The 26,005-nt window shown below is 44.0% G+C and overlaps 2 protein-coding genes across 6 annotated transcripts; one reads left to right on the plus strand and one right to left on the minus strand.

Moving 5' to 3' along the window:
- Positions 1-9,513: 9,513 nt before the first annotated feature.
- Positions 9,514-17,112, minus strand: mecp2 (methyl CpG binding protein 2). Of its 4 annotated transcripts, none has more exons than XM_021616994.2 (4): positions 17,004-17,112; positions 15,279-15,680; positions 12,573-14,319; positions 9,514-12,240 (listed from the first exon to the last, which is right to left on the minus strand). In XM_021616994.2, exons 1-4 carry the CDS (start codon positions 17,033-17,035, stop codon positions 12,112-12,114), a joined length of 2,310 nt encoding a protein of 769 aa, XP_021472669.1. In that variant the 5' UTR covers positions 17,036-17,112; the 3' UTR covers positions 9,514-12,111. The 4 variants fall into 4 exon arrangements, with proteins under 4 accessions (XP_021472669.1, XP_036844969.1, XP_021472670.1 ...); XM_036989074.1 differs by having other exon boundaries at positions 15,279-16,897; XM_021616995.2 differs by having other exon boundaries at positions 15,279-15,677; positions 17,004-17,052.
- Positions 17,113-17,222: 110 nt separating this feature from the next.
- LOC110533040 lies at positions 17,223-23,121 on the plus strand. 2 transcript variants are annotated; one of them, XM_036989078.1, is made up of 10 exons: positions 17,223-17,454; positions 18,076-18,262; positions 18,659-18,832; positions 19,737-19,894; positions 20,005-20,203; positions 20,955-21,051; positions 21,407-21,578; positions 21,980-22,132; positions 22,458-22,633; positions 22,981-23,121. In XM_036989078.1, exons 3-10 carry the CDS (start codon positions 18,720-18,722, stop codon positions 23,047-23,049), a joined length of 1,137 nt encoding a protein of 378 aa, XP_036844973.1. In that variant the 5' UTR covers positions 17,223-17,454; positions 18,076-18,262; positions 18,659-18,719; the 3' UTR covers positions 23,050-23,121. The 2 variants fall into 2 exon arrangements, with proteins under 2 accessions (XP_036844973.1, XP_036844971.1); XM_036989076.1 differs by lacking the exon at positions 17,223-17,454 and having other exon boundaries at positions 17,622-18,262.
- The last annotated feature ends 2,884 nt before the right edge of the window (positions 23,122-26,005 follow it).

Genomic DNA, 26,005 nt, shown 5'->3' on the forward strand with positions numbered 1-26,005 from the left:
TAATGGTCACATACACATGGTTATCAGATGTTAATGGTCACATACACATGGTTAGCAGATGTTAATGGTCACATACACATGGTTAGCAGATGTTAATGGTCACATACACATGGTTAGCAGATGTTAATGGTCACATACACATGGTTAGCAGATGTTAATGCGAGTGTAGCGAAATGCTTGTGCTTCTAGTTCCGACAATGCAGTAATAACCAACGAGTAATCTAACCTAACAATTCCAAAACTACTACCTTATACACACAAGTGTAAAGGGATAAAGAATATGTACATAAAGATATATGAATGAGTGATGGTACAGAACGGCATAGGCAAGATGGAGTAGATGGTATTGAGTGCAGTATATCCTGTCCTGCACTGGTCAAGCCTCTGAACACCTCAACAGTCCTCCGGATCCCTTGGTCAAGTTCCTTGTACAAGAAGAGCTCAAATAAGCAAAGAGAAACAACAGTCCATCATTACTTTAAGACTTGAAGGTCAGGAACTTTTAACGTTTCTTCAAGTGCAGTCGCAAAAACCATCAAGCGCTATGATGAAACGGTCTCTCGTGAGGACCGCCTGTAACGAGTGCGTTGAGAGTCAGGAAACAAGTTCAGGGAGTGAGTGTTTTAATAAATAAACAAAACAATAAACACGAACCACAAAACAACACACCAACATGGAACAGAGTCAATAACACCTGAGGAAAGAGCCAAGGGGAGGGACCGACACAGACAAGATAATCAAGGAGGTGATGGAGACCAGGTGAGTGACAGATATAGGGAAGATAATCAAGGAGGTGATGGAGTCCAGGTGAGTGACAGATATAGGGAAGATAATCAAGGAGGTGATGGAGTCCAGGTGAGTGACAGATATAGGGAAGATAATCAAGGAGGTGATGGAGTCCAGGTGAGTGACAGATATAGGGAAGATAATCAAGGAGGTGATGGAGTCCAGGTGAGTGACAGATATAGGGAAGATAATCAAGGAGGTGATGGAGTCCAGGTGAGTGACAGATATAGGGAAGATAATCAAGGAGGTGATGGAGTCCAGGTGAGTGACAGATATAGGGAAGATAATCAAGGAGGTGATGGAGTCCAGGTGAGTGACAGATATAGGGAAGATAATCAAGGAGGTGATGGAGACCAGGTATAGGGAAGATAATAAAGGAGGTGATGGAGTCCAGGTGAGTGACAGATATAGGGAAGATAATCAAGGAGGTGATGGAGTCCAGGTGAGTGTCATGAAGCGCAGGTGTGCGAGACAGCTCTTTGGAAGCTCTCACCATCACGTTGTCACTATCTTTCTGTCCTACAGTGCTCATCATCGATGAGTCGTGAAATCTTAAGCTTGTTCTAGGCTGTCTTTTACACACTATTTGTACACTTATTTCACAGAGCTCTGAAATCTCTTCAACCTCTTTCCATAGTTCTCAATAGTAACCCTCACTTCTGTAGTCCTGTAATGTGTCTGTAAGGGCACCTACTAGATCCACAGCCCTTCCTGTAATGTGTCTGTAAGGGCACCTACTAGATCCACAGCCCTTCCTGTAATGTGTCTGTAAGGGCACCTACTAGATCCACAGCCCTTCCTGTAATGTGTCTGTAAGGGCACCTACTAGATCCACAGCCCTTCCTGTAATGTGTCTGTAAGGACACCTACTAGATCCACAGCCCTTGCTAGGTCAAGAGAGCTTGATTGGAGCATGTCAGAAAGACATTTGGTATCACCAAGCACTTTACAGAAGGTAACCAAAAGCCCTATGAAATGTAAATCTGAGAAAGAAGGCCCCTTGCCTCCACTGATCTATCACCACTATTTTCAAGTGTGATATCCTGTAGCACTCTCAGTACTGCTGGAAGCCTGTCCCTCAGATTACGGCATGCCATGTATCTGCATTCCCACCTTACATCCGTAAGTCTCCGTAGTTCCCTGGGCTGCTGCTGCGGATTCAGCTCTTTCTGAACTGCAAGACACTTGAGATGAACGTACAAATCAGAGTTATAGTCTCTGCAGGAGAGCAAAAAAAAAGGTGAACTGCCTCAGGCACGGATTGTACAGCATCGACAAGAACCACATTCAAACAAATGTGCATGACAGTGCACATAAATTGCAAATCTTGCACTGTTCTTAATCTGTGCAGACACCCCAGAATGCTTTCTGCTCATGACGGATGTACCGATTATTTCTGTAGTCCAGACCATGTTTTTCCAAGGCAATTAATTATCATTTTTGCGAGACCTGCTACATCTAAGCTTTCAGCTGACCGAAAGTGCAAAAAGTTTTTGTGGATGGGCCCCGTTGTAATAGTACCTCACAACTAAAAACATTTTTTTCCTTTAAATCTTTGGTTTCATCTGCAATTACACTAAACTTATTTAACGTTGTACCATCTCAGCTAAGCCCTCAAGAACTGCGTTCTAGATTTGGTGGCTTGTGTACTTAGCATTGCCACATGCTTTCATCCTTTTCTCTGTGAGAGGGTCAGGCGTGACTATTTCTCCTGTAACCAGATAGCTCTGTCTAATTGTAACCATGTACCTGTAACAAGATAGCTCAGATGTTTAATATTGAAATATTGAAAGCAAAAAAAACACACCAACAGTAGATGTACCGGTATCAAATTAAGATGTTTATTACAAAACAAGAAAACACTTCCCAAAGAGAAAACAGAAATCCACTTTGGGTTTCAAATTTTTTTTATAAAATAAAAATGACAGTTCACCCATCCTGACCCATCCAGTTCACCCATCCTGACCCATCCAGTTCACCCATCCTGACCCATCCAGTTCACCCATCCCGACCCATCCAGTTCACCCATCCTGACCCAACCTGACCCATCCAGTTCACCCATCCTGACCCATCCAGTTCACCCATCCCGACCCATCCAGTTCACCCATCCCGAGCCATCCAGTTCACCCATCCTGACCCATCCTGACCCATCCTGACCCATCCAGTTCACCCATCCTGACCCATCCAGTTCACCCATCCTGACCCATCCAGTTCACCCATCCTGACCCATCCAGTTCACCCATCCTGACCCATCCAGTTCACCGATCCTGACCCATCCAGTTCACCCATCCTGACCCATCCAGTTCACCCATCCTGACCCATCCAGTTCACCCATCCTGACCCATCCAGTTCACCCATCCTGACCCATCCAGTTCACACTCATAATTCCTGAAAAATACAAAATAAAAAGTACAACATTTACCAATACATGAGCAAAGTAGAGTTGTGTGAACATTCTATAGCTAGCTAGACTGCCACATACTTATTCAAATTGGCGTGCCAAGGTTAAACAGTAACACGTTCAGTTTACCATTACTTTCACCAATAAACAGGCTATGTTCCATGAAACTAGCTAGACCCATTCAGGCTGTAAACATTCAGGTAGAAACTCACGTTGCATAGCATGAATATTAAAATCAGATTAACGCAGATAAAACAAAACAGACGTGACAAATCAGAAGAACTAGAAGGAGAGAAATGTTGCGACCAGCACCGCTGTGGAAAATGGGAATGTAGGCTACAGTGTTACTAACGTTAGCTATAGCGAGTGGCAGTGCATAGTGCAGTGGCAAGAGGGCCAACTATGGCCAGTAGAATGAACGTTAGTCAAACCCTTTGCTTGTGGCATATCTCCTGCCTTGTTCGCCACTGACATAAATGCCTGGTATTGTCATCTGCACAAATAGGGCTCTACCCGTACAGAGCACATGCCCCTTTGCCCATCCAGTGTTTTTACACTCAGTGTTCAATAGAGGCATTTTGTATGTTATGAATTTCGAGCTGTGAATTATGAAAATAAAACATTTTAAGGTCTGTGCACGGCCCTGGTCATCAGACCCTATAACGCCTCGATCACCCCTACATTGTCATTGCGCTTAATGGTACGCGGCATCATCTGGATACGTGTGCAACAAAAGTTCAACATTCCCCTTCTGCTACCATTTCTGTCAAGCCGTCTGCACATACAGGTTGACAAATCCAACGTGTGCAACACACAGAACGTACTGCAACGCAAACGCAGCGTTTCATTAGAAATGAATGTACTTCTGGTGTACCCAAAACGCAACAACACTGTCGGTGTGATCGAGGCGTAACAGTTTGAACACAATACCTGTTGTTTACAAGTAGCTAACTAACTAGGTCAATATAAAAGTTGTAGCTCAACAGCAAGCAAGTCACCATGTAGCTAACGTTACTGTTAAAACTGTTGTAACTTCTAGTCCTACCAAAGGACCTAGCTAGCTAAAAGGCACCATATGTTTTCAAAGATGTAACGTTACCATGAAATAGTAGTGATCATTTTAAGTAGAACAAAAAACGACTTATATTTGATCACCACCGCAGAAGCTTCGCTATTCGCCATCTTCCAAGTTGTTTTTGTTGTTTACGTGAAGATATCTAACGTTAGCTGTCAAAACTAGCAGCCCTCTCTCTCTTCTAATGATGCATACATGCATTTTGGCTATGAAATCCCCCGAAGTGTGCAGCGAATTCTACGAGATGAAATGCCGACATGAGTAGGTCTATAACATCCTGACATTTAAATCTTACTCGATCAACAACAAACATGCACACACTATAAAACATTCAATGTTGGCATACGACAATGCATCATTCGCGATTGCGCTGTTTCCCGGTATTGGTTGATTTCAGTAGCTCCTCCCCTTATCTAATGATCAGCTGCTGTCAAAACCCAAATGAGTATGACATCCGGCCATTTAAAGTGTCAAAACCCCAAATTAGTATGACATCCGGCCATTTAAAGTGTCAAAACCCCAAATTAGTATGACATCCGGCCATTTAAAGTATACACCATTTCCGAAATGACACATATTATTAAACTGTCTTTTTTTCACATGCTCAAACGACCTGCTATTTAGGATGCAAATATGTGTATGTAGTATGGGTATTTGGATACAAACCTCTGCCTCGAAATCTTTGGGGTTCTCAAATTAATGTCTCCCAAATGAATGAACAAACAAAGAATGTTTACACACAAGACGCCGTAGATATATGTTGTTTACTAGTATGTTTGTTACATAGGAGCAAAATCAAACAAACAAATTACGTTACTACAAAAGTTGACACAAACTATGCTTTTTCAGTTTCAGGAAGGCAGAGACATGGCCTGGAAATGGCATAACAATAATACAATATAACCCTTGACACCATGAACGTGGGATTGTTTTAATTAAAACAGTTTTGCTAACGTTTAGGACTACCCATCCCCTTTTGCATTACTAGTTGAAACTAAATGGACAAATATCAAAAATAAAATGACTAATTCAGACAAAGGTAAAAAATCCATAGAAAAGGGTGATGAGTGTCCTAATAGGGAACATACTTCATAAAGTGCAGATATTAAATTTTTGTATTCCATACACTGGCCATGATTTAAATATTATTTCATAAAAAGACATGGTTGGAAGGAATAAGGCAGGCTAATGATCACCAATTATTTGTGAATAATAATAATAATAATAATAATAACAAAAATAAATGTTAACCCCCCCCCAAAAAAAAGTGCTAAAACAACATACGAAAAAACAAAACCTCTTAAATTGTCACAAGGTCTTATGACATATTCGTTATTGCCTGTTTATAGTCCTCAGTTCCTCTAAACACAATTTGTTTAAATGAAAAATAAAAAGCAATGCAAATTATCAAACTAATAAAATATTTGATATATCTTATACACTCAAAGCGTAGGACAGCAACAAGAGGCAAATACAGGACTTGGAATAAAAAAAAACAAACACATCGACCACAGTATAAATTCTAGTACTTCAACTTCAAGGCACAAGACTATGTTAAATAGACAGTTAACTTCTCCAACAGTGGATTTTTGAATTTGTATCAAAGTCTGTTTTTTCATTTTGACCTGAATTGGCATTCAATAAATAACTTGGGTGTAGTTGAGCTTAACGCTATGCATCATGCAGTCTTACAAATGTTACCTAGTACACCTTCAAAGGCGTGGGGGAGAAATGTTAAGCAGTTTAATAAGTTGAATAATGAAGTAAAAATGTAAATTCACTGTTTTCTTAATGCGCTAGGCTATTGCTTTTTAAAAAGCAGTGATTTTGGTGGAAGAGACAAGAGAGTTCTAAACAGCATTGTCAAAGCTACCATGTCTGAAATGGTTCAATCGAACATCTGGAGCAGAGATACGTAATACACATCTCCCATCACCGAAAGAAACACAAAGTTCCCCCCCCCCCCCCCTCTTCATATATATAACAACTGAAATTGTTATTTAGTTCTTCTTAACCACATGCTAACACATCAAACACCTGTCTAGCTGTGTCCATGAAATTACATTCTACATCGATGGATATTTCTTTCATTAAATCAAATAGAGAAAAAAAATGAAGGGATTTATAAATTTGAATGTAAAATGGTCATTGAACAAGACACAAGCATACATCACAATCCACTACAGGTTACATACTGAATGAGGGTTGAGTCAAAACAGACAATCTGATTGAAGTGTAATAACCATCTGTTATTAACACGTTATTCACATGTTGTGACCCGCTAACGTGTTATTATTACCTTTTATTCGAAAGTATTACCTTTTATTCGAAATGACCTGTTATTCACATGCTATGACCTGGTATTAACTTCCAACTGATTTAAGGAAATGCTAGATCCTCGTTGTGAAATTGTAGCCGGGTCCCAGATCCGGTTGAGCCACGTTGCCAAGTCCAATGGTGGTTCAAGTTGGCAAGACAGCACAAACAGATCTGGGACCAGGCTAGTGAATTGTCCAAGTCATCCACTGCTTTCCTTTGGCCTTTTAGTTTAGTTTTATTGGGATAAAATATCGTTATGTTAATCAAAGGCCACAAAATATACTGTACATGCATGTCATGTAAATCCACCAAAGCAAGGCACTATCCCAGGCCATCAATGTTGTTCCTATGGAGACAGAGATTCATTCACTTTCCTCGAGTCCACACTTATCACAAATGAGAGGATTTCAGGACATACAGTACCAGTCAAAAGTTTGGACACACCTACTCATTCAAAGGTTTTTCCTTTATTAAAAAAAAACAAACAATTTTGACATTGTATAATAATAGTGAAGACATCCAAACTATGAAATAACACATATGGAATCATGTAGTAACCAAAAAAAAAGTGTTAAGCAAATCAAAATCTATTTTATATCTGAGATTCTTCAAAGTAGCCACCCTTTGCCGTGACAGCTTTGCACAATCTTGGCATTCTCTCAACCAGCTTCATGGAGGTAGTCACCTGGAATGCATTTCAATTAACAGGTGTGCCTTGTCAAAAGTGAACTTGTGGAATTCCTTTCCTTCTTAATGCGTTTGAGCCAATCAGTTGTGTTGTGACAAGGTAGGGGTGGTATACAGAAGATAGTCCTATTTGGTAAAAGACCAAGTCCATATTATGGCAAGAACAGCTCAAATAAGCAAAGAGAAACGACAGTTCATCATTACTTTAAGACATGAAGGTCAGTCAATTTGGAACATTTCAAGAACTTTGAAAGTTTCTTCAAGTGCAGTCGCAAAAACCATCAAGCGCTATGATGGAACTGTCTCTCATGAGGATCACCACAGGAAAGGAAGACCCAGAATTACCTCTGCTGCAGAGGATAAGTTCATTAGAGTTACTAGCCTCAGAAATTGCAGCCCAAATAAATGCTTCACAGAGTTCAAGTAACAGGCACATCAACATCAACTGTTCAGAAGAGACCATGTGAATCAGGCCTTCATGGTCGAATTGCTGCAAAGAAACACAAGCAATGGACATTAGACCGGTGGAAATCTGTCTTTTGGTCTGATGAGTCCAAAATTGAGAGTTTTGGTTACAACCGCCGTGTCTTTGTGAAACGCAGAGTAAGTGAACAGATGATCCCCACATGTGTATTTCCCACCATGGAGGACGAGCTGTGATGGTGCTTTGCTGGTGACAATGTCTGTGATTTATTTAGAATTCAAGGCACACAACCAGCATGGCTACCAGAGTATTCTGTAGCGATATGCCATCCCATCTGGTTGGCTCTTAGTGGGACTATCATTTGTTTTTCAACAGCACAATGACCCAACACACCTCCAGGCTGTGTGAGGGCTATTTGACAAAGAAGGAGAGTGATGGAGTGCTGCATCAGTTTTGAGATGAGTTAGACCGCAGAGTGAAGGAAAAGCAGCCAGCAAGTGCTCATCATAATGTGGGAAATGCATTCCAGGTGAAGCTGGTTGATAGAATTCCAAGAGTGTGCAAAGCTGTCATCAAGGCAAAGGGTGGCTACTTTGAAGATCAAATATAAAATATAATTTAAATTTGTTTAACACTTTGTTGGTTACTACATGATTCCATGTGTTATTTCATAGTTTTGATGTCTTCACTACTATTATACAATGTAGAAAATAGTAAAAAACATAAAACTCTTGAATGAGTAGGTGTCAACTTTTGACTGGTACTGTAGGTAACCAATGGGTACATTTTTCCCCATCTTACTTTTGATATTTACTTCCACTAATTTCTGCTTCATTAATGACGCAAACGTGAAAATGGCAAACGCAATATGTATATTTTGCCTTCAAACTGTGGTGTAACTGACTGACCCGTATCCTCCTCTAGCCTCCACCTCCAGGTTTCTGGACCAGGGGAGACATATTACTGAAGACCCGAGTCAGACCCTGCTATTGTTAAACCCCTTTCACACTACTGAGCCCGGCTGAGCCGACACAAACTGCACTGGCCTGGCCTAGTTACACATCCACCATGTCATTGTTGCTGGAACTGTGCTGAAAAGAACCCTATCAGAGCCAGCACAGTACAGCTTAGTTATATGTAAAGGGCATTTGAATAGAATAGGCGCTACGACTGATAATCTAGAGAGAGAGAGAGCGAGAGAGAGAGACAGTGGTACTTGGGGTCACTCAGGGGGAGAAATGTCACAACTTGTACCAGAACATCCAGCTGTAAAAAATTAATAAAAATGCAGACGGTGTGATCACGTCAGGGTTCTGATCAACTGGCCTAGCTGTTGTGAATCTGAAGACATTCCATAGCCCTTTGTGAGAGATTATCATCAGTTATACACCTGCCTAGTCACTAGGGGAAGGGAAGAGGGGGAATATATGGAGGACAGAAAATGGGCCACATCCAAACTATTGTCTACACTTGACATTTTATTGAGGAGGACAAGCCACAGGGTGTATACATTGGTCTGAATCTCTGGTCGATTATAGGACATATTCTCAATGCAAGGTGGGAGACCGGAGTCATCCGATCTAGAAGGAGAAAATTCTAGTGCAGATAAAAAAAATAAAAAATAAATGTTGTCTGTTTTTTCTGGTGTTGTGCCAAAACTGATTACTACCCCGTTTAAGCAAACTACTTTAACAGGCCTGCTCTACTGTAACAGCCACATACTGCCAACAACATGACAAGAGTATTACAGGTTTAACATATTGGTGCATTAAAAGTAAATGAGAATATAGCTACTATCGTATTATGTTACATTTTTAAAAAAAAAGTCACTAACAAATAGATCTCTCGTGCAAGGACACGTTTTTTTTTAAAAAGTTAGTCTTTTAAACAATGTTAATTCTAGATAGGGGCGTTACATTGATGGAAGTACTTGTGCAAGAGGGATTGAGCGTAGGCTAGAATTCATTCAAACATTTGTTCTTGAGTCAGAAGAAAAAGTGTATGGTTTTATCTAATGTAATTAGCAAGACATTGTTCAATGGGCTGGGGGGGGGGGGGGGGGGGGGGGGGGGGGGAGGGGGGATTGACAAAACAGATTTCATTCTTGTTGTAATCAAAACACGCTTGCTATGTTTGCGCAGTGATTCTGGTTTCTGGTCACTGCAGATTTGATTGAACTCCAAAACATACATTTGAAATCTGATGACTATGTCACTGGCAACACCAGTGACAAGAGTAGTCGTCCCGTCCCGTCCCGTCCCCCCCCCCCCACGCCATATCTTTTGACTACCCACCTGTGAGTTTAAACTAAAGAAAACCCACGAGTCTAACACCAAGATTCATGAAGTCACGGATAAATAGGCTAGTCCTGTTGCATGCAGAAAGGAGTCTGGGTGATGATATAAGTCCTACGTCAAAGCTGGAGACAGACACATTCCTGGTCAAAACAATACATCTTCTAATTTAAAATAATTCTTAAAACAGAATTATATATATATATATATATATAAATTCATGACATGTTTTTTTTTTTTTTTTTTTTTTCAAACAGAAAAACAAATTTCTTCAGTGGGGTTGGGTTTTTTTTATGTTATTTTGTAAATAATTTTAATATCAGAAACCTTCTGATAGGTATTGACAAAATACAGGACTGGGGTCCAGAAATCTATGGCGCGTCCATAATCATGTCTTGGGTCCTGTTGTGCTTTTTTTAGCTTCCTATCCGACTCTGGGAAACAGTTCCATTTAGGAGTGATTGGGTAAAATTGTCCATTTTACTGGCTAATTCATGTTACTGGGGAAAACGTATAGGTTTAAATGAATCCTGTTATTTTCTGTGGGACGACACAACTTCCAAAACATCAGTAGAATTTGAATTCTTAAAGCCTTGAAAGACGATTCAACTTGTTTTTCAGTAGAGGTCATCAAACTGCTGGCAACACCTAGTCACTTGGCGAACAATGTGAGCCACCACACATCATTGGTGTATCTAGGCCTCTAAAACCCTGGGGTTTCATCACCTCAACCATTCAGATAGGAAGTTATGTCTGCATCAAGAGGTTTCCATTTCAAAGCTTCTGTCTTCCGTCCCAAATGGCACCCCCTTCCCTTTGTAGTACACTACTTTAGGTGGCCCACAGGGCTCTGGTAAAGATTACTGCACTATACAGGGAACAGGGTGACATTTGGGATAATTGGAGAAGGTCTATACTCAGCCCTATTGCTGGTCCATCAACATCCTATATACTCTGCCCTATTGCTGCCTGGGCCCCATTAACATCCTATATTCTCAGCCCTATTGCTGCCTGAGCCACATCCTATATACTCAGCCCTATTGCTGCCTGGGCCACATCCTATATACTCAGCCCTATTGCTGCCTGGGCCACATCCTATATACTCAGCCCTATTGCTGCCTGGGCCCCATTAACATCCTATATACTCAGCCCTATTGCTGCCTGGGCCCCATCAACATCCTATATACTCAGCCCTATTGCTGCCTGGGCCACATCCTATATACTCAGCCCTATTGCTGCCTGGGCCACATCCTATATACTCAGCCCTATTGCTGCCTGGGCCCCATCAACATCCTATATACTCAGCCCTATTGCTGCCTGGGCCACATCAACATCCTATATACTCAGCCCTATTGCTGCCTGAGCCACATCCTATATACTCAGCCCTATTGCTGCCTGGGCCACATCCTATATACTCAGCCCTATTGCTGCCTGGGCCACATCAACATCCTATATACTCAGCCCTATTGCTGCCTGGGCCACATCAACATCCTATATACTCAGCCCTATTGCTGCCTGGGCCACATTAACATTCTAACTTAATCATAATCTCTCTGATCATCAAGTACCTCTTGTCTCTGTGTGAAGTGGAAGAGAAAAAAAACCTCCAGCCTGCTTGGGGAGAATACTTGTCTCTCCCTGTGTAGGGAATAGGCTGCTGTTTCAGACGGAGACTACTGTATATAGAAGGAGATGATCGACATCACACACACGCACACACACACACACACACACACAGAGAAGACTTGGCATCTACATAATATAGGCCAACGAGGAAAACATATGTCACCTAAATTAATATGCTGACTGTGGAGCAAGGACTGGAAACACAACTGTGTCCCAAATGATTCCCTATTCAGTGCACTACTTCCAGCCCACTACTTCAGACCAGGGCCCATAAGGTTCTGGTCAAAAGCATCTTATTATTAGGGAATAGGGTGCCCTATGGGACTGGACGCTGAGCGTACTGCAGTAAACAGAGGATGCTACAACAGAAGAAGAAGAAGCAGTGGAAGCTGTGTATGTGCGTTGTGCCGCTTCTAGCCACAACGCAGGAAAAGACCACCTGTGAGCGAACTACAGACAGGACACATGCCTTTTTTTTTCAAATTTTATATACGCTATCTTAAAACCACAGTGAAGAACTGAATGATTGAGGTTCATGAGTCATCATCGTGGTTACCATGGTTTCCGTCTGATGATGACACCGGAAGTGCAGGTCCTTCACTTCCTGTGAGATTTTAAGCAAAGGCTTCTGGGTCGGGTTGGACGGGTCGAATGACAACAGGTTTTAAAAGAGCAAAACAGAGAACAAGACAATGACCAAACAAAGAAAGAAATAATAATAATAATAATAATAATAATAAGTTCATTTATCAGGAAGCAATCTGTTGTGGGTTGACCATTAAGCTGCGCTACCCGTCAATAAACAGATGAACAGCCCAACCCACAGAAAGAACAATCAACCAACAGCTGCCTTGTGTTTCCATGTACACGTCCTTTTCTGTTGTCTTATAAAACCCACTGCTCCTCTACACGGCTCCTTTTCTCCTTACAGACAGGGGTCCTACCATACAGTCAACTAACCCTTTCAGTGACCGGTGTCCGAGACTCGACCGTCTCCTCTCGGCTAGGTCTGGGCACAGCAGAGACCGTCTCCTCCCGGCTAGGTCTGGGCACAGCAGAGACCGTCTCCTCCCGGCTGGGCCTGGGCACAGCAGAGACCGTCTCCTCCCGGCTAGGTCTGGGCACAGCAGAGACCGTCTCCTCCCGGCTGGGTCTGGGCACAGCAGAGACCGTCTCCTCCCGGCTAGGTCTGGGCACAGCAGAGACCGTCTCCTCCCGGCTGGGTCTGGGCACAGCAGAGACGGTCTCCTCTCTGCTGGGCCTTGGTACTGCTGAGGAGGGTACAATGTCTCTCAAATCCCTCCCTACCACTGTCCCCGCTGCCTCGTCTGCTCGATTTCTGTTACCTCTGGTGTCACTCGTTCCCACTACTACCACCGCAGCCGAGCTGACCTCTCCCCTCTCTCCTCTGGTCGTGGTTTGGCCCTCTGGCCTGCTGCTGGCCCGGCAGGGTCCCCTAGAGGTGCTCAGGTCCTGGGGCTTGTTCTGTTGGAGGGCCCCTGGCCCCACCGAGGACCTGGCTGTATGGGAGACCAGCCCCATAGTCAGGCCGGGGAAGTGGTGGTGAGGGGGCCGCTGGGAGGGTTGAGGATGATCCTCCACTACAGAGGAGTGTGTGTGACGGTGACGGTGGTGGTGATGGTGTTTGTGCGGCGTACGCTCCTTTCTCTTGTGGCTGTGGCTCTTTGGAGTAGTGATACCACTGCTGCCTCCGCTGGGCCACCTTTCAGACACACCGCTGGTCTCCGTGGTAACCGTTGCTGCCAGGGGACTGTCCTTGTGCTTCCTCCCTGGACTCTTTGGCAGCTTGTGTCCCTGCTCTGTCCCTTCTGTTGCCACCACAGCCAGACCACTCCCTGTTCCCGTCCCGGGTCCTGCCCAACCACCACTCCCAGGTCCTGCCCCAACACCACTCCCTGTTCCCATCCCAGTTCCTGCCCCACCACCACTCCCAGTTCCTGCCCCAACACCACTCCCTGCACCCATCCCTATCATAGTTCCAGCCCCATCACCATTCCCTGTCCCCATCACAGTTCCTGCCCCACCACCACCCCCTGCCCCGAGCAGTGGCGTGGTGATGGCTGGAGTCTCCTTAGTCTCCTCAACAGTTTCTCTGGTCTTGCGTTTCTTGATGGGCAGAGCGGTCTGCTGCACCGGCTTAGCGGAAGAATCCTTCTGAGCTTTCCTCTTGGCTTCTGCGACCATGATAGCAGCCGCTGCGTATGAGGAAGTACTGGAACCCGCCGTACCAGAAACTGCTGACAGCGTCGACCCAGTCACCCCCGACCCTGGCTTACACCCCCGCTTTTTCAGAGCAGTCTGCGGTGGTATCTCCGCTTTCCTTTTCCGTCCCGGGCGCTTCTTGGTGACTACGACCAGCTCCGATGTCTGCCCAGCTGTCTCGGATGCCTTGGACGCTCCAAACGGCATCTTAACCAGGAGCTTCCCAGGACTCTTCTCCACCACACGCTTCATCGCCACACCCTCCGTAGCCGGGCGTAGCTTTCCACTCCCCTTCGGCCGGCCCCTGCCCCTCCCCGACGGTTTCACCACTTTGGGTTTCTTCGGGGGTCTCTTCTCGCGGCGGGAGGGGCTGCCACGCCCGGTTACGGTGAAGTCGAAGTCGTTGGGGTCGGTGGTGGTGTCCCCAACCTTCTGGAAGTAGGCGATCAGTTCCACCTTGGATCGGAAAGCTTTCCCCTCGGGGCTGAAATACAGATCAAACCAAAACATTCTAACTGTAAACAGATATGTTAACGCGCTTTCTGTAAACACAAGTCTGGAATATTTAGTGTGTATACGACGGAGATTAAATGTTCATCCCTCCGGAGATCGACTAAAGTGAGTGTCCTTGGAATAAAGAGTGGGTGGGCGTCTGGGCGAGTAGGAACCAATATTATATACAGTACCAGTCAAACGTTTGGGACACAGCTACTCATTCAAGGGTTTTACTCTATTTTCTACATTGTAGAATAATAGTGAAGACATCAAAACTATGAAATAACACATATGGAATTATGTAGTAACCAAAAAAAAATATATATATTATATATATATATATTTGAGATTCTTCAAAGTAGCCACCGTTTGCCATGATGACAGCTTTGTAGAAAATATATATATATATATTTTTTAAACCTTGAATGAGTAGGTGTGTCAACTTTTGACTGGTGCTGTATGTATATATGTATATATGTATGTATGTGTATATGCATGTATAAATTGAAGTGTTTCCCTAAACCTGAAAACAGTCCCGTGAAACACTCTTTATACAGTCCAGTCACATTAACAATATCAAAAGGGGGATGAAACTGTTACTTTCAGGGAAGGATTTTATGTCACCCCTAAAGGAGATCAGGCTGTAACACATGTAGTATTATCATATGAAATCATTTCTGTTAGGGGAATAACCTGTGTGCAAATGTAATCTGTTTGCTGTATTTGTTTTGTGTGTGATACCTGTGATCGTTTTTTTTTGTTGATCTCGTTGTAGTTTCTTAAATCATTGTACCTAAAACTGTGTGTGTAAACATGTATACGCAGGGCCCGGCTGTTAAAAGAGACCCTGGTCTCAGTCTGTGTTCCTTGTTGAAATAAAAAGGTAGAATAATAAAATGGTTTTAAGAGACACTATGTGATAAGGCTCTCTTATCACAGCCTACTCACTTCATCAAGTAGACGTCAAACTTCCCAGCGGACCGCCCAGACTTGCGTTGTTTGAGTTTACGTGTCCAGCCCTGGGGTAGAGAGGGGTCGTCGTAGAGCGGACCTCGGTCCCTGATGATGGACCTCCTCTGTTTGGGCGAAGGAGAGGACTCAGAGAGACCCGAGGCCTCGCCAGCTGCAGCGACCATGGGCTCCGAGGGCCCCGCCTCAGCATCCGCTAGCTGGAGCTGGTCCTGGTCTGAACAGGGCTGCTGGGCTGGAGGAGGAGGAGGAGGGGAGGATGAAGACTCCAGCATCTCCTTCTCCACATCCCTCCTCACCTTCTTGGGCTTGCTGTGTGTCTTAGGGTCCTTGTCGTTGGAGCTCTGATTCTGGTTGACGTCCTCCCTCTTCTCCTCACTGCTGTGGAAGACAACATTAGTCATGAGTGGGAAGAGGCAGAGCAGAGGCATGATCTCATCTTAGGCTATCAGATCAGAATATGGAGAATGGCTATCTTTGGCTGATAAGACATTTGAAACAAGAGTTAAAAGTCCCAGATAAGTTTTCAAACCTCAGCTTGCTCCCCCCCCAACCTACATTAATTCACAAATGTGTAGTAAAAACATCACTTTGGGGATTGTTGTTGTTGTTGTTGTTGTTGTTATGTTTCTTCCCATAGTGAAACATATATTACATGACTAGAAGTTTGGAAAATGCACCTGGACTGGCCTGATAAACCTACTGGCTGAGGAGCTAGTCTAAACCAAGCCCAATATCAGGCACATAGAATGAAGCAGCCAGCCAGGGAAGACACTGGGGCAAGAGATACATATGGTTGAAATGTTATGAACTGCACATGGTCCACACACACACACACACGCCCCTTATCATGATCTACACAGCAACACTTATTGAAATGCATATAAACAATAGTTACCATACATTTGTTTTGTTATTCAAATGGTCCCATCTAGAATATTTCATTACCAGACGTCAGTGTATAAAAAATAAAAAATACAGGGAGATATTTTTTGACGGTATATCACTGTACTTTTCTACCACGGCACTCAGTCCTTCATGCAATAAAAACAACACTTTGATTGCTTCGTTACACGAGTAGTAGTTATTCTAGAAAATGGGCCAACTCATGTCAGCTAGTTCCAGCGTTTAGCTAGATGATAGCAGTCGTCACAACCAGAAACCTAGCTAGGATATTTTCTCTGTACAAAAAAAATAAATAAATAAATGCATTATCATAACAAACGCAGCAATGATGTGGCTACTTTGTTGCCACATTACCATGTCAAATGGCAAGGTATGTAACCAGCTGACGCTACAATGTATCCAGCTACAGCTATTTAGCCAGCCCGTTAGCAGCATGCCAAATTGGTTACGAGGGTGGAGGATGCGGACAAATCTATTTTGACAGTTAATATCTTAACACATCTACTGCTCTGTTTTCAGTGAGGTCAGAAAATGACACACCCACACACACCCCCCACAACCACATACGTTAGCTAACTGAGAATTTCTTCGCTCAGCCATGATCTTGTAAAGTAAGGGAAATACTTAGCTATAACTTGGTGACGTATTCAGAACGCTTCTTTCAGTAAGCTACCCTGCTGACCAGTTCAGAACTAAAACACACCACAGTACTTTAGTTAAATACAGCAATACATTTTACAAGACCTGCAGTCATATAACTCGACATTTAAATGGTGAATACATGTAATTCACACTTACAGTTTCTCCTCTCCGCTCTCTACGGCGGCCATTTTTATTTAAATAAATAATTTGATAAAAATGTCTCCAAACATCTCATGGGTACCTCTCTGAACCCCGCCCCCTGCCTCAATTCCACTGCCGTCGATGGCGTAATCACGCGAGATCCGTGGGAACACTTTCATAAGACCCATCGCATGAGCGCTTGGATCTCGCGAGAGAAGTTGTCTTACGCTGTAAATATGTAAATGATTGTGAACTCTGAGCTGAGGCTACTATCTCCATCTGCAGAAAATACACATGACACACATAATCGCAGAGCAAGGCTGAATGTACTGGCAGGCTATGCACTGGTGTTAAATGTCGGGGAAGTGAAACGGACCAGAAAATCCCCACTATAGCGTTCCTTGACAATCTGTCTCCCATTCAAAGTTGCATTTGTTCAGCCCCAAACACAAACTACAAACTACAGGTAAAATAGTTTAATTTAAACGTTTTCCTCTTCTCTGCACTGCTTGTAGTCCCAAACCCCGATGATTGACAAATTATCAGATTCAACTCACCAAATACCCATTGATTATGGCGTTTACTTTAATTGGACTGGTTAATGGTTTGACCCCTTTGCAACCTCTACTACAGGTGACATCATCAACCTGACAGCCAACCCTGGTCTTGGAATGCCTCTTTTTCACTTAACCTCGAAGACCAGGGCCCGGTTTTCCAAAAGCATCTTAAGGCTAAGTTAATAGTTATAACCATATCGTTTATTATTATATATATATGGTTCTAACAATGAAGTTAGTCTTAACATGCCTTAGGCAAAGCGGGAACAAGTGTGTTTGAATTTAGGCAATCACTAAACTGATCAATTAGCTCAGTTGGTCAGGTGCCGTGCTTATTTGGATGTGGCCCTCAAGGAATAGGGTTGCCTGCCTCATTTGATTGCTTTTCCCCCTGTCTGATTTCCTACCGTAACACTTGATTGCTGACTTTGTAGGTGACCTTTAAAAAAATATATATTATTTTTTGTTGGAAATGTGGACTTTGTGTCTTCTCTGCGTCTGTTTACCATGGTCGTCGTGCCGTGACGCAGAAACAGCTGCTAACGTTGCGGCTGAAGGCAGAGCGGAGCTGCAGAGGGTTCGGAACCTTGCGGCACAACCGCGCTATGGTGAATGTTGGTCTAATGCGCTGGAGAATATCGACGCGCGTTGCAGAGACTTCACGGTTGATATACAGAGTAGGATTGCCCTACGATTTACCCACTGTCACCTGCGCAAGTAATTAAACACTTTTTTGATTTATTATAAATATTCAACAACTGTTTGCTGACAGCTCTAAGTGTAGCGTGGTAGAAAAAGCCCCCTTGGGATCTCGAGTTTAATATAGGTAGACTTATTGAAATGTTTAGTAGGCCTATATAAATATTAGGCTACTGCAATATAATATTGAAATTATATATATATATATTTTTTTTATCCTCCAGAAATTGAGATGGACTGGTTGTAGTTCATTTAGGCATTGTGCCATGGGCTGATTCAGAAACAGTTTCATTATGGCATTGCGACTGAATAACAGTAGGATATATTTGGCATTGTGCCAGGGACTGATTCAGAAACAGTTTCATTATGGCATTGTGACTGAATAACAGTAGGATATATTGTTATGTCTGTCAGATCAGGCCGTTCATTCCCAGCATGTCCAGAGGGCAGCGAGGTCAGCAGCTGTACTAGAACCATGGACCCTGTGGCCTTCAACGCCTACACGGAATTCTTCACCCACGCCCACAGCATCTGTCGACACCTGCAGAGTGAGAGCTGGCAACACCAGGCTGAGAACACCATCCACAGGTGCAGTGGTATGTGCGGTACACCTGACTACAGGTGCAGTGGTATGTGCGGTACACCTGACTACAGGTGCAGTGGTATGTGCGGTACACCTGACTACAGGTGCAGTGGTATGTGCGGTACACCTGACTACAGGTGCAGTGGTATGTGCGGTACACCTGACTACAGGTGCAGTGGTATGTGCGGTACACCTGACTACAGGTGCGGTACACCTGACTACAGGTGCGGTACACCTGACTACAGGTGCGGTACACCTGACTACAGGTGCAGTGGTATGTGCAGTACACCTGACTACAGGTGCACTACACCTGACTACAGGTGCAGTGGTATGTGCAGTACACCTGACTACAGGTGCGGTACTACAGGTGCGGTACTACAGGTGCGGTACTACAGGTGCGGTACACCTGACTACAGGTGTGGTACACCTGACTACAGGTGCGGTACACCTGACTACAGGTGCAGTACACCTGACTACAGGTGCGGTACACCTGACTACAGGTGCAGTGCTATGTGCGGTACACCTGACTACATGTGCAGTGCTATGTGCAGTGCTATGTGCAGTACACCTGACTACAGGTGCAGTGCTATGTGCAGTTTAGTCAGTGTTCACAATTCACCTCAATTCATTCAGTGGGTGAGTTGGGTTTTGCTTCGCCAGGTGTCCCGGTTGGGTGGGGTTTGCACATTTGACCTAATTCCATTGGTTGTCAAATGTAATCTCCACTCACCCGGGGCACCGGGCTATGCAAAACAAACTGGCTCAATAGCTCTCCAGGAGGGTTGATGATCCGTATCGTAGATGTTTTGTTATTGGACACGTTTAAAAAAAAAAAAAAAAGTAGTACTTCCCTGTTTTAACCACTTTTCTTCTGTCTGGTGCTCTGCTGAATGTGGTGCTGATGTCTAGGCTAACAGAGAGCTCAGCAGGGGTGGTGGAGCGATTGTCCTCTACCCAGCGTATGGCTGAGAGCCTAGTGGAGGCCCAGAGCGTCGCCCTCAAGTCACAGGAGACCATCCTACGCAACGGAGAGGAACTCAAACACACTCTCCACCATTCTACCCAAGGTAGCCGCTGACCTCGGGCCCTAATTCTGTTAAAAGTGATGCTTGTGGCTAACTTGTTAGAAAATCCTCATCCAAGGAAGTTCCACGTCTCCTATCACACCTCTGCTCAGGCATCAGAGCAGTATTTGATGAGATGAGACTGTCAACCCAGGAGCAACAAGTAGCATTCGCAGAGATCTTCAACCGTGTCACTTTCCTCCAGAGTTTCATCATGTCAGAGTCTCACACCCTCACCAGTCTACTCTACAACTCACTGGGGTTCCTCGCCGCCTTCTTCCTCACCTCGACACAGCGGACTGCTCCAGCCAGGTGTCCCTATTTTTAATGTTTATATCATCCATCCAGTTACACATGAACACTTAGCCTAAGGGGTTAGGAAGCAGATTAGGGGATAGTGCCATTGGGGGGGGAAAAATCAATGTGTTATAGCTTTACACACCCCTGCTATATTGTGGATAAAGAGTTTAACTGTCTAACAGAACACAGAGGGTGATCTTTTAATTGGGAGCCTCTCCAACAAAAGCCAGGTAGAATCAGGAATTCTCCAGGGCAGCTGTCTAGGCCCCTTTTATTTATTTTTTCAATCTTTAAGTAAAGTCAGTGTGTCTATGTATGCCAGGCAAGGGCATACATAGAGGGAGGGGGGGGGGGGGGTCCTGATTTGGGGGGGGGGGGGGGGGGGGGGTCCTGATTTGGTCTCACACTTTTGCCCCAGCTAACACACCCGACTCCAATAATCAATTGATCATGATCTTCAGTTTAGAATGCAATTTGATTAATCAGCTGTGTTTGCTAGGGATGGGGGGGGGGGGGGGGGTGGGTGTGTGAGAGACACCAATCAGGCCCCCGAGGACTACAATTGCCCGGGCCTGGGCTAGTGCCATGCTCAAGGGCACCATGGCCAGATACCTAGAATCCGACCCGTTTTTAAAAATATTTTTTTCACCATCTGACTTTAAATCATTGCCTGCCTCTAACATTTAAGCTACCCCCTGGAATGGTTGGTGATCCCATGTACCCTTCTGGTGACTGTCCTCTTTCTTTTATGTCACCTATCCAGGTTTGTTCTGTTTGGTCTGGTAGTGCTGAATGTGTACCTGGAGAGGATGCTCTGTAGAGCGGTGCTGGACTCCTCTGAACCAGGCTACCAGCAGATGGTGAGTAGAGCATGTGCCAATTAAGATGCTTCAAGAGAACCTACGAGGAATCTTAAAAGCATTTGTGACAACGTGGAAATTCCACCCAGAAATTCTACTCATTTCTAGATCTGGGTTGGACCATCTCTAACACATAAATAGAGAAACTATGGCAACACATTGGACAAAAAAAAAGTAATGGTGGATAACTTGTCTTCTACATTTTGACTGTGTTCACTCAACGTTTCAGAGTGCTGTCTGTTGACACATCTGTAAATGTCTCCTGGTGCTGTGTTCTAACCAGCAATGGAGTCTTAATCTCATGGTCTGGGTCTAATACAAAGTCTCGACTCTATTCCCCTGTGTTTCTGCCCAGGAGCAAATCAGCCTGTTGGTGGGCCTCCTCAGAAGAGCCATGGTTCTTGTGGGTCTATTGGCTCTGGTCTACGTTGCTGTACGGTATCGTAACGTCACCAAAGAGAGCCTGGAGATCCTCACCCAACTCAAAGAGACTCGTACAAGTCTTCAGCTGGCCCTGCAGAAAGCAGGTAGGTTTGGGTATACGGCTTAGTTTTAGCCTGGTCCCAGATCTGTTTGTATTGTCTCGCCAACTTGTGGTTGACCACAGGGACTTGGCTATACAGCACAAACGGCTCTGATATTCATGGTGCACAGACAGCGGATTGAGAGGTTTAAAGCTCCACTATCAAGACAGAGAAGTCCGGATCAATTTGGTTTTCTAGTGACTTTGGTCCATTCATAAAGTCGTTTTTAAAAATGTAATTAATTCAGTCAAATTGTTTTCTGAGGATTCACGAGGAACCAAACAGGATGAAACCGGGAGGGATGAAATTTGTCCCATAAACACCACTTATTTTTGTTTCCCGTTTTTTGTTGTTGTACATTTTTCAACGGTGTGAACAAAATAAAATACAACACTGCTGTCCAGAGTGTCTCTCTGAGGCGGCGGACAGGAGGAGCAGCGGAGCAAGAGGTCGAAGGTCAGAACAACGACCCAGTAGTAGGAAGGAGAATAATGAAGAAAACAACAGCACTTCAGATTTCACATCAGAGAAACCCTACATGACTCAAACCTATGATGGTGAGGAATATTGTACTCAATGTAAAAAAAAAAAGGCTATTTTTACATTCCTGTATTTGTCTGACACCCGACTCCTAACATGAGGTCTGCACGTATAACACTTAAGTATTAAAACACATTTAAAACACATTTTCCGTTATCATCTCATGAATGAGATGGGTGAGTTCTCCAGGGCAGCTGTCTAGGCCCCTTTTATTTTATTTTTTCAGTCTTTAAGTAAAGTTGGTGTGTCTGAATGATTAATGTGAAAGTCTGAGATGTTCTGAATGTGGTATGGCGAGGGACTGTAATTGTGCAACATAGCCAGTTGTTTGTGTTGCATCAGGCTGGCAGTATGACAGCAGTCACAGCACCCCTGGAGGAGAGGAGACCTCCAACCAGACCTCGACCCAGACCCAACGTACCCTGCCCAGCCTTGCAAGACCTCAGCGTCGCTCCTCTGTCTCTAGACGTGCCCCGTCCTCCCCTTTGGTCTACAGTATACTGGTGGAGGATAAGCAGGTAGACTTGTGATTAGAGTTGCAAGCTTTCTGTAACTTTCTAAAAAATTTCCCAGAAATCCATGTTGGGGGGGATTGTTTCCCTGCTGATTCCCTCGTAACCAAGATTTCTGGAAAACCTGGCAATTTTGGGGAAAGTTACTTGAATTTTGCCACCCTACTTGTGATATTCTCGATTCCAGACCTATCCCACCCTGTTCCTGGAGAGAGACCATCCTGTAGGTTTAAACTCTAACCCTGTTCCTAGAGAGAGACCACCCTGTAGGTTTAAACTCTAACCCTGTTCCTGGATTAGAGTTTAAACTCTTTCTTTTTTTTCCCTCTCCATGCTCATGGACGTCCCTGCAGACACGCTACAATCTGAGGAACCGGAGATCTTCTGTGTCAGGCCTGGGGACAGACGGAGAGAGGGACTGACATGGGCCTGGGGACAGACAGACGGAGATAGGGACTGACATGGGCCTGGGGACAGACAGACAGAGAGAGGGACTGACATGCGCCTGGGGACAGACAGACAGAGAGAGGGACTGACATGGGCCTGGGGACAGACAGACAGAGAGAGGGACTGACATGGGCCTGGGGACGGAGAGAGGGACTGACATGGGCCTGGGGACAGACAGACGGACTGACATGGGCCTGGGGACAGACCGACAGACAGAGAGAGGGACTGACATGGGCCTGGGGACAGACAGAGAGAGGGACTGACATGGGCCTGGGGACAGACCGAGAGACTGATTTAAATCAAAGTGTACCCAAACGCTCTTCAGCCTTGGCTAAAGGAATACTTTTATGGACTGAGATGATTCATGCTTCAACCTGCCTGGTTCATAGCAGTGAAGCAGCTGGTCCCACGATACATGTGTTAAATATTGGCCATTTTCATGACCATGAATATCACTGGTTTTCAGGAATGTAGTAATGCAAAACTGTCTCAATCTTGTGTATTTTAAGTAAATAAAGCTTTTAAAATATTTTTCTGTGTGTTCACCTGACTGTCGAGCTCCAATTAAACAAACCCGTCTTCAGTGTGATGGAGGATTTGACCGTTTTCCAGTAAACCCTCTTCTCAGGTTTGTGAAAGGGGTGGTCCACTATAGGTGGAATAATCGTGCATTTTATGATAAAAGTATCAAACTTTGTACACACATACTATATTGAACAAAAATATAAATGCAACATTTCAATGATTTCACAGTTTATTTAAAAAATACATATCAGTCAATTGAAATAAATTAGGCTCTAATGTATGGATTTCACATGACTGGGCAGAGGCGCAGCATTGGGAGGGCATAGGCCCACTCACTGGGGAGCCAGGCCCATCCAATCAGAATTAGTTTTTTCCCCCATATAGGGGCTTTATTATAGACCGAAAAATAATCCTGTTTTCATCGGCCGGTCTCAGATGAGCACGTAGGGGAAGAAGCTGGATGTGGAGGTCCTGGGCTGGCGTGGTTACACGTGGTTGTGAGGCGGGTTGGACGTACTGCCAAATACTCTAAATTGACATAGGCAATAGAGTACATTCAATTCTCTGGCAACAGCCCTGGTGGGCATTAATGCAATTGCACACTCCCTCAACTTGAGACATCTGTGGCATTGTGTTGTGTGACACAACTGCACATTTTAGTGACCTTTTATTGTCCCCAGCACAAGGTGCACCTGTGTAATGAGTATGCTGTTTAATCAGCTTCTTGATATGCCACAACTGTTAGGTGGATGGATTATCTTGGCCAAGGAGAAATGCTCGCTAACATGCTGACTACACTGGGCGTGTAAATCCGCATATTGATTTTGTCCGTCCACACCCGATCAGGACACGCAGCTGGAAATATCAGAACGATCTCTAAACCAACTACATTAATCATTAATTTAGGTTGAAACAACGCTTGCTGTTTGTTGTTAGCTAACTTGTCCTGGGATATAAACATCGGGACTTTATTCTACCTGAAATGTACAAGGTCCTTTTTTGTTCTGGATCTTTCTAGAATTTTGACCCATTTTGAGATACACAAAATCTTATTCTCTACGACGACAATTAATCCACAAATAAAAGGGGAAACTTAGTTTCTGGTAATCGCTCCTTCAGTCTTCTGTGGACCTTTTTTTGGGCGGTTGGCAACCAACTTTAAGGTGCATGACCACCACCAACTGGACTGTAGTGTGGACCTCAGTTCATCTTTCAATCACCCACGTGGGTATATGCTCCTAATAACCAATGAGGAGACGGGAGAGGCGGGACTTGCAGTGGGTCAAAAATGGAACCACATTTTATTTTAGCGACTGGCTATGCATGCGCACATTAACAACGATCGCAAGCAGTTTGGATGAAATTATTGAGTAACATGTATGTGTACAATTGTTTTGTAACTTGAGGGGTCAGCATGTAACAGGGATGAAAACAAATTTGCAGACAAAATTTGAGAGAAATAAGCTTTTTGTGCGAGTAGAATATTTCTGGATCTTTTATTTCCGCTCATGAAACATGGGACCAACACTTTACATGCTGCGTTAATGATTTTGTTCAGATCCCTTAAAGGCGAGCGAGCGGAAACTCACTTTTTTTGAAAGATGATGCTCATAGCTTACTGTTACTTACTTAATACTTATTTTCCACCATAATTTGCAAATAAATTCATAAAAAATAGTGATTTTCTGGATTTTTTTTCTCATTGAGTCTGTCATAGTTGCAGTGTACCTATGATGAAAATTACAGGCCTCTCATCTTTTTAAGTGGGAGAACTTGCACAGTTGGTGGCTGACTAAATACTTTTTTTCCCCACTGTATATATATTATATTATATTATATATATATGAACATTTTGTGTAGCTATCCTTTTGTGCAGCTCAGTTTCCACCTCGTTTTGTGCACAAAGCCTAAGGTGGTCTTTCTCTATAGAAAGGCTGAGTACATAGTCAAAGCTTTCCTTCATTTTGGGTCAGTCACAGTGGTCAGGCATTCTGCCAAAATTCAGCAATTTGGTGTTTGTCCCATTTTGTGAATTCTTGGTTGGTGAGCGGACCCCAGACCTCACAGCCGTAAAGGGCAATGGGTTCTATAACTGATTCAAGTATTTTTAGGCAGATCCTAATTGGTATGTCGAATTGCATGTTCCTTTTGATGGCATAGAAGGCCCTTCTTGCCTTGTCTCTCAGATCGTTCACAGCTTTGTGGAAGTTACCTGTGGCACTGATGTTTAGGCCAAGGTATGTATAGATTTTTGTGTGTTCTAGGGCAACGGTGTCTAGATGGAATTTGTATTTGTGGTCCTGGCAACTGGACCTTTTTTGGAACACCATTATTTTTGTCTTACTGAGATTTACTGTCAAGGCTCAGGTCTGTCAGGGCCCAGGTCTGACAGAATCTGTGCAGAAG

Source organism: Oncorhynchus mykiss, chromosome 9, assembly GCF_013265735.2.
Source record: "Oncorhynchus mykiss isolate Arlee chromosome 9, USDA_OmykA_1.1, whole genome shotgun sequence".
NCBI classification, from domain to species: Eukaryota; Metazoa; Chordata; class Actinopteri; order Salmoniformes; family Salmonidae; genus Oncorhynchus; species Oncorhynchus mykiss.

What these genes read in the sequence shown, in the direction of transcription:
- mecp2 (XM_036989074.1), bottom strand. Translation starts at nt 15,730, where the DNA reads ATGCCTCTGCTCTGCCTCTTCCCACTCATGACTAATGTTGTCTTCCAC. An exon ending in TTTGACGTCTACTTGATGAA is followed by an intron (nt 14,320 to 15,278) that starts GTGAGTAGGCTG and finishes TCTGTATTTCAG; the next exon opens with CCCCGAGGGGAAAGCTTTCC. An exon ending in GGACACCGGTCACTGAAAGG is followed by an intron (nt 12,241 to 12,572) that starts GTTAGTTGACTG and finishes AACCCGACCCAG; the next exon opens with AAGCCTTTGCTTAAAATCTC.
- LOC110533040 (XM_036989076.1), top strand. Translation starts at nt 18,018, where the DNA reads ATGTGGACTTTGTGTCTTCTCTGCGTCTGTTTACCATGGTCGTCGTGC. An exon ending in CAGCGGACTGCTCCAGCCAG is followed by an intron (nt 20,204 to 20,954) that starts GTGTCCCTATTT and finishes TCACCTATCCAG; the next exon opens with GTTTGTTCTGTTTGGTCTGG. An exon ending in CATGACTCAAACCTATGATG is followed by an intron (nt 22,133 to 22,457) that starts GTGAGGAATATT and finishes GTGTTGCATCAG; the next exon opens with GCTGGCAGTATGACAGCAGT.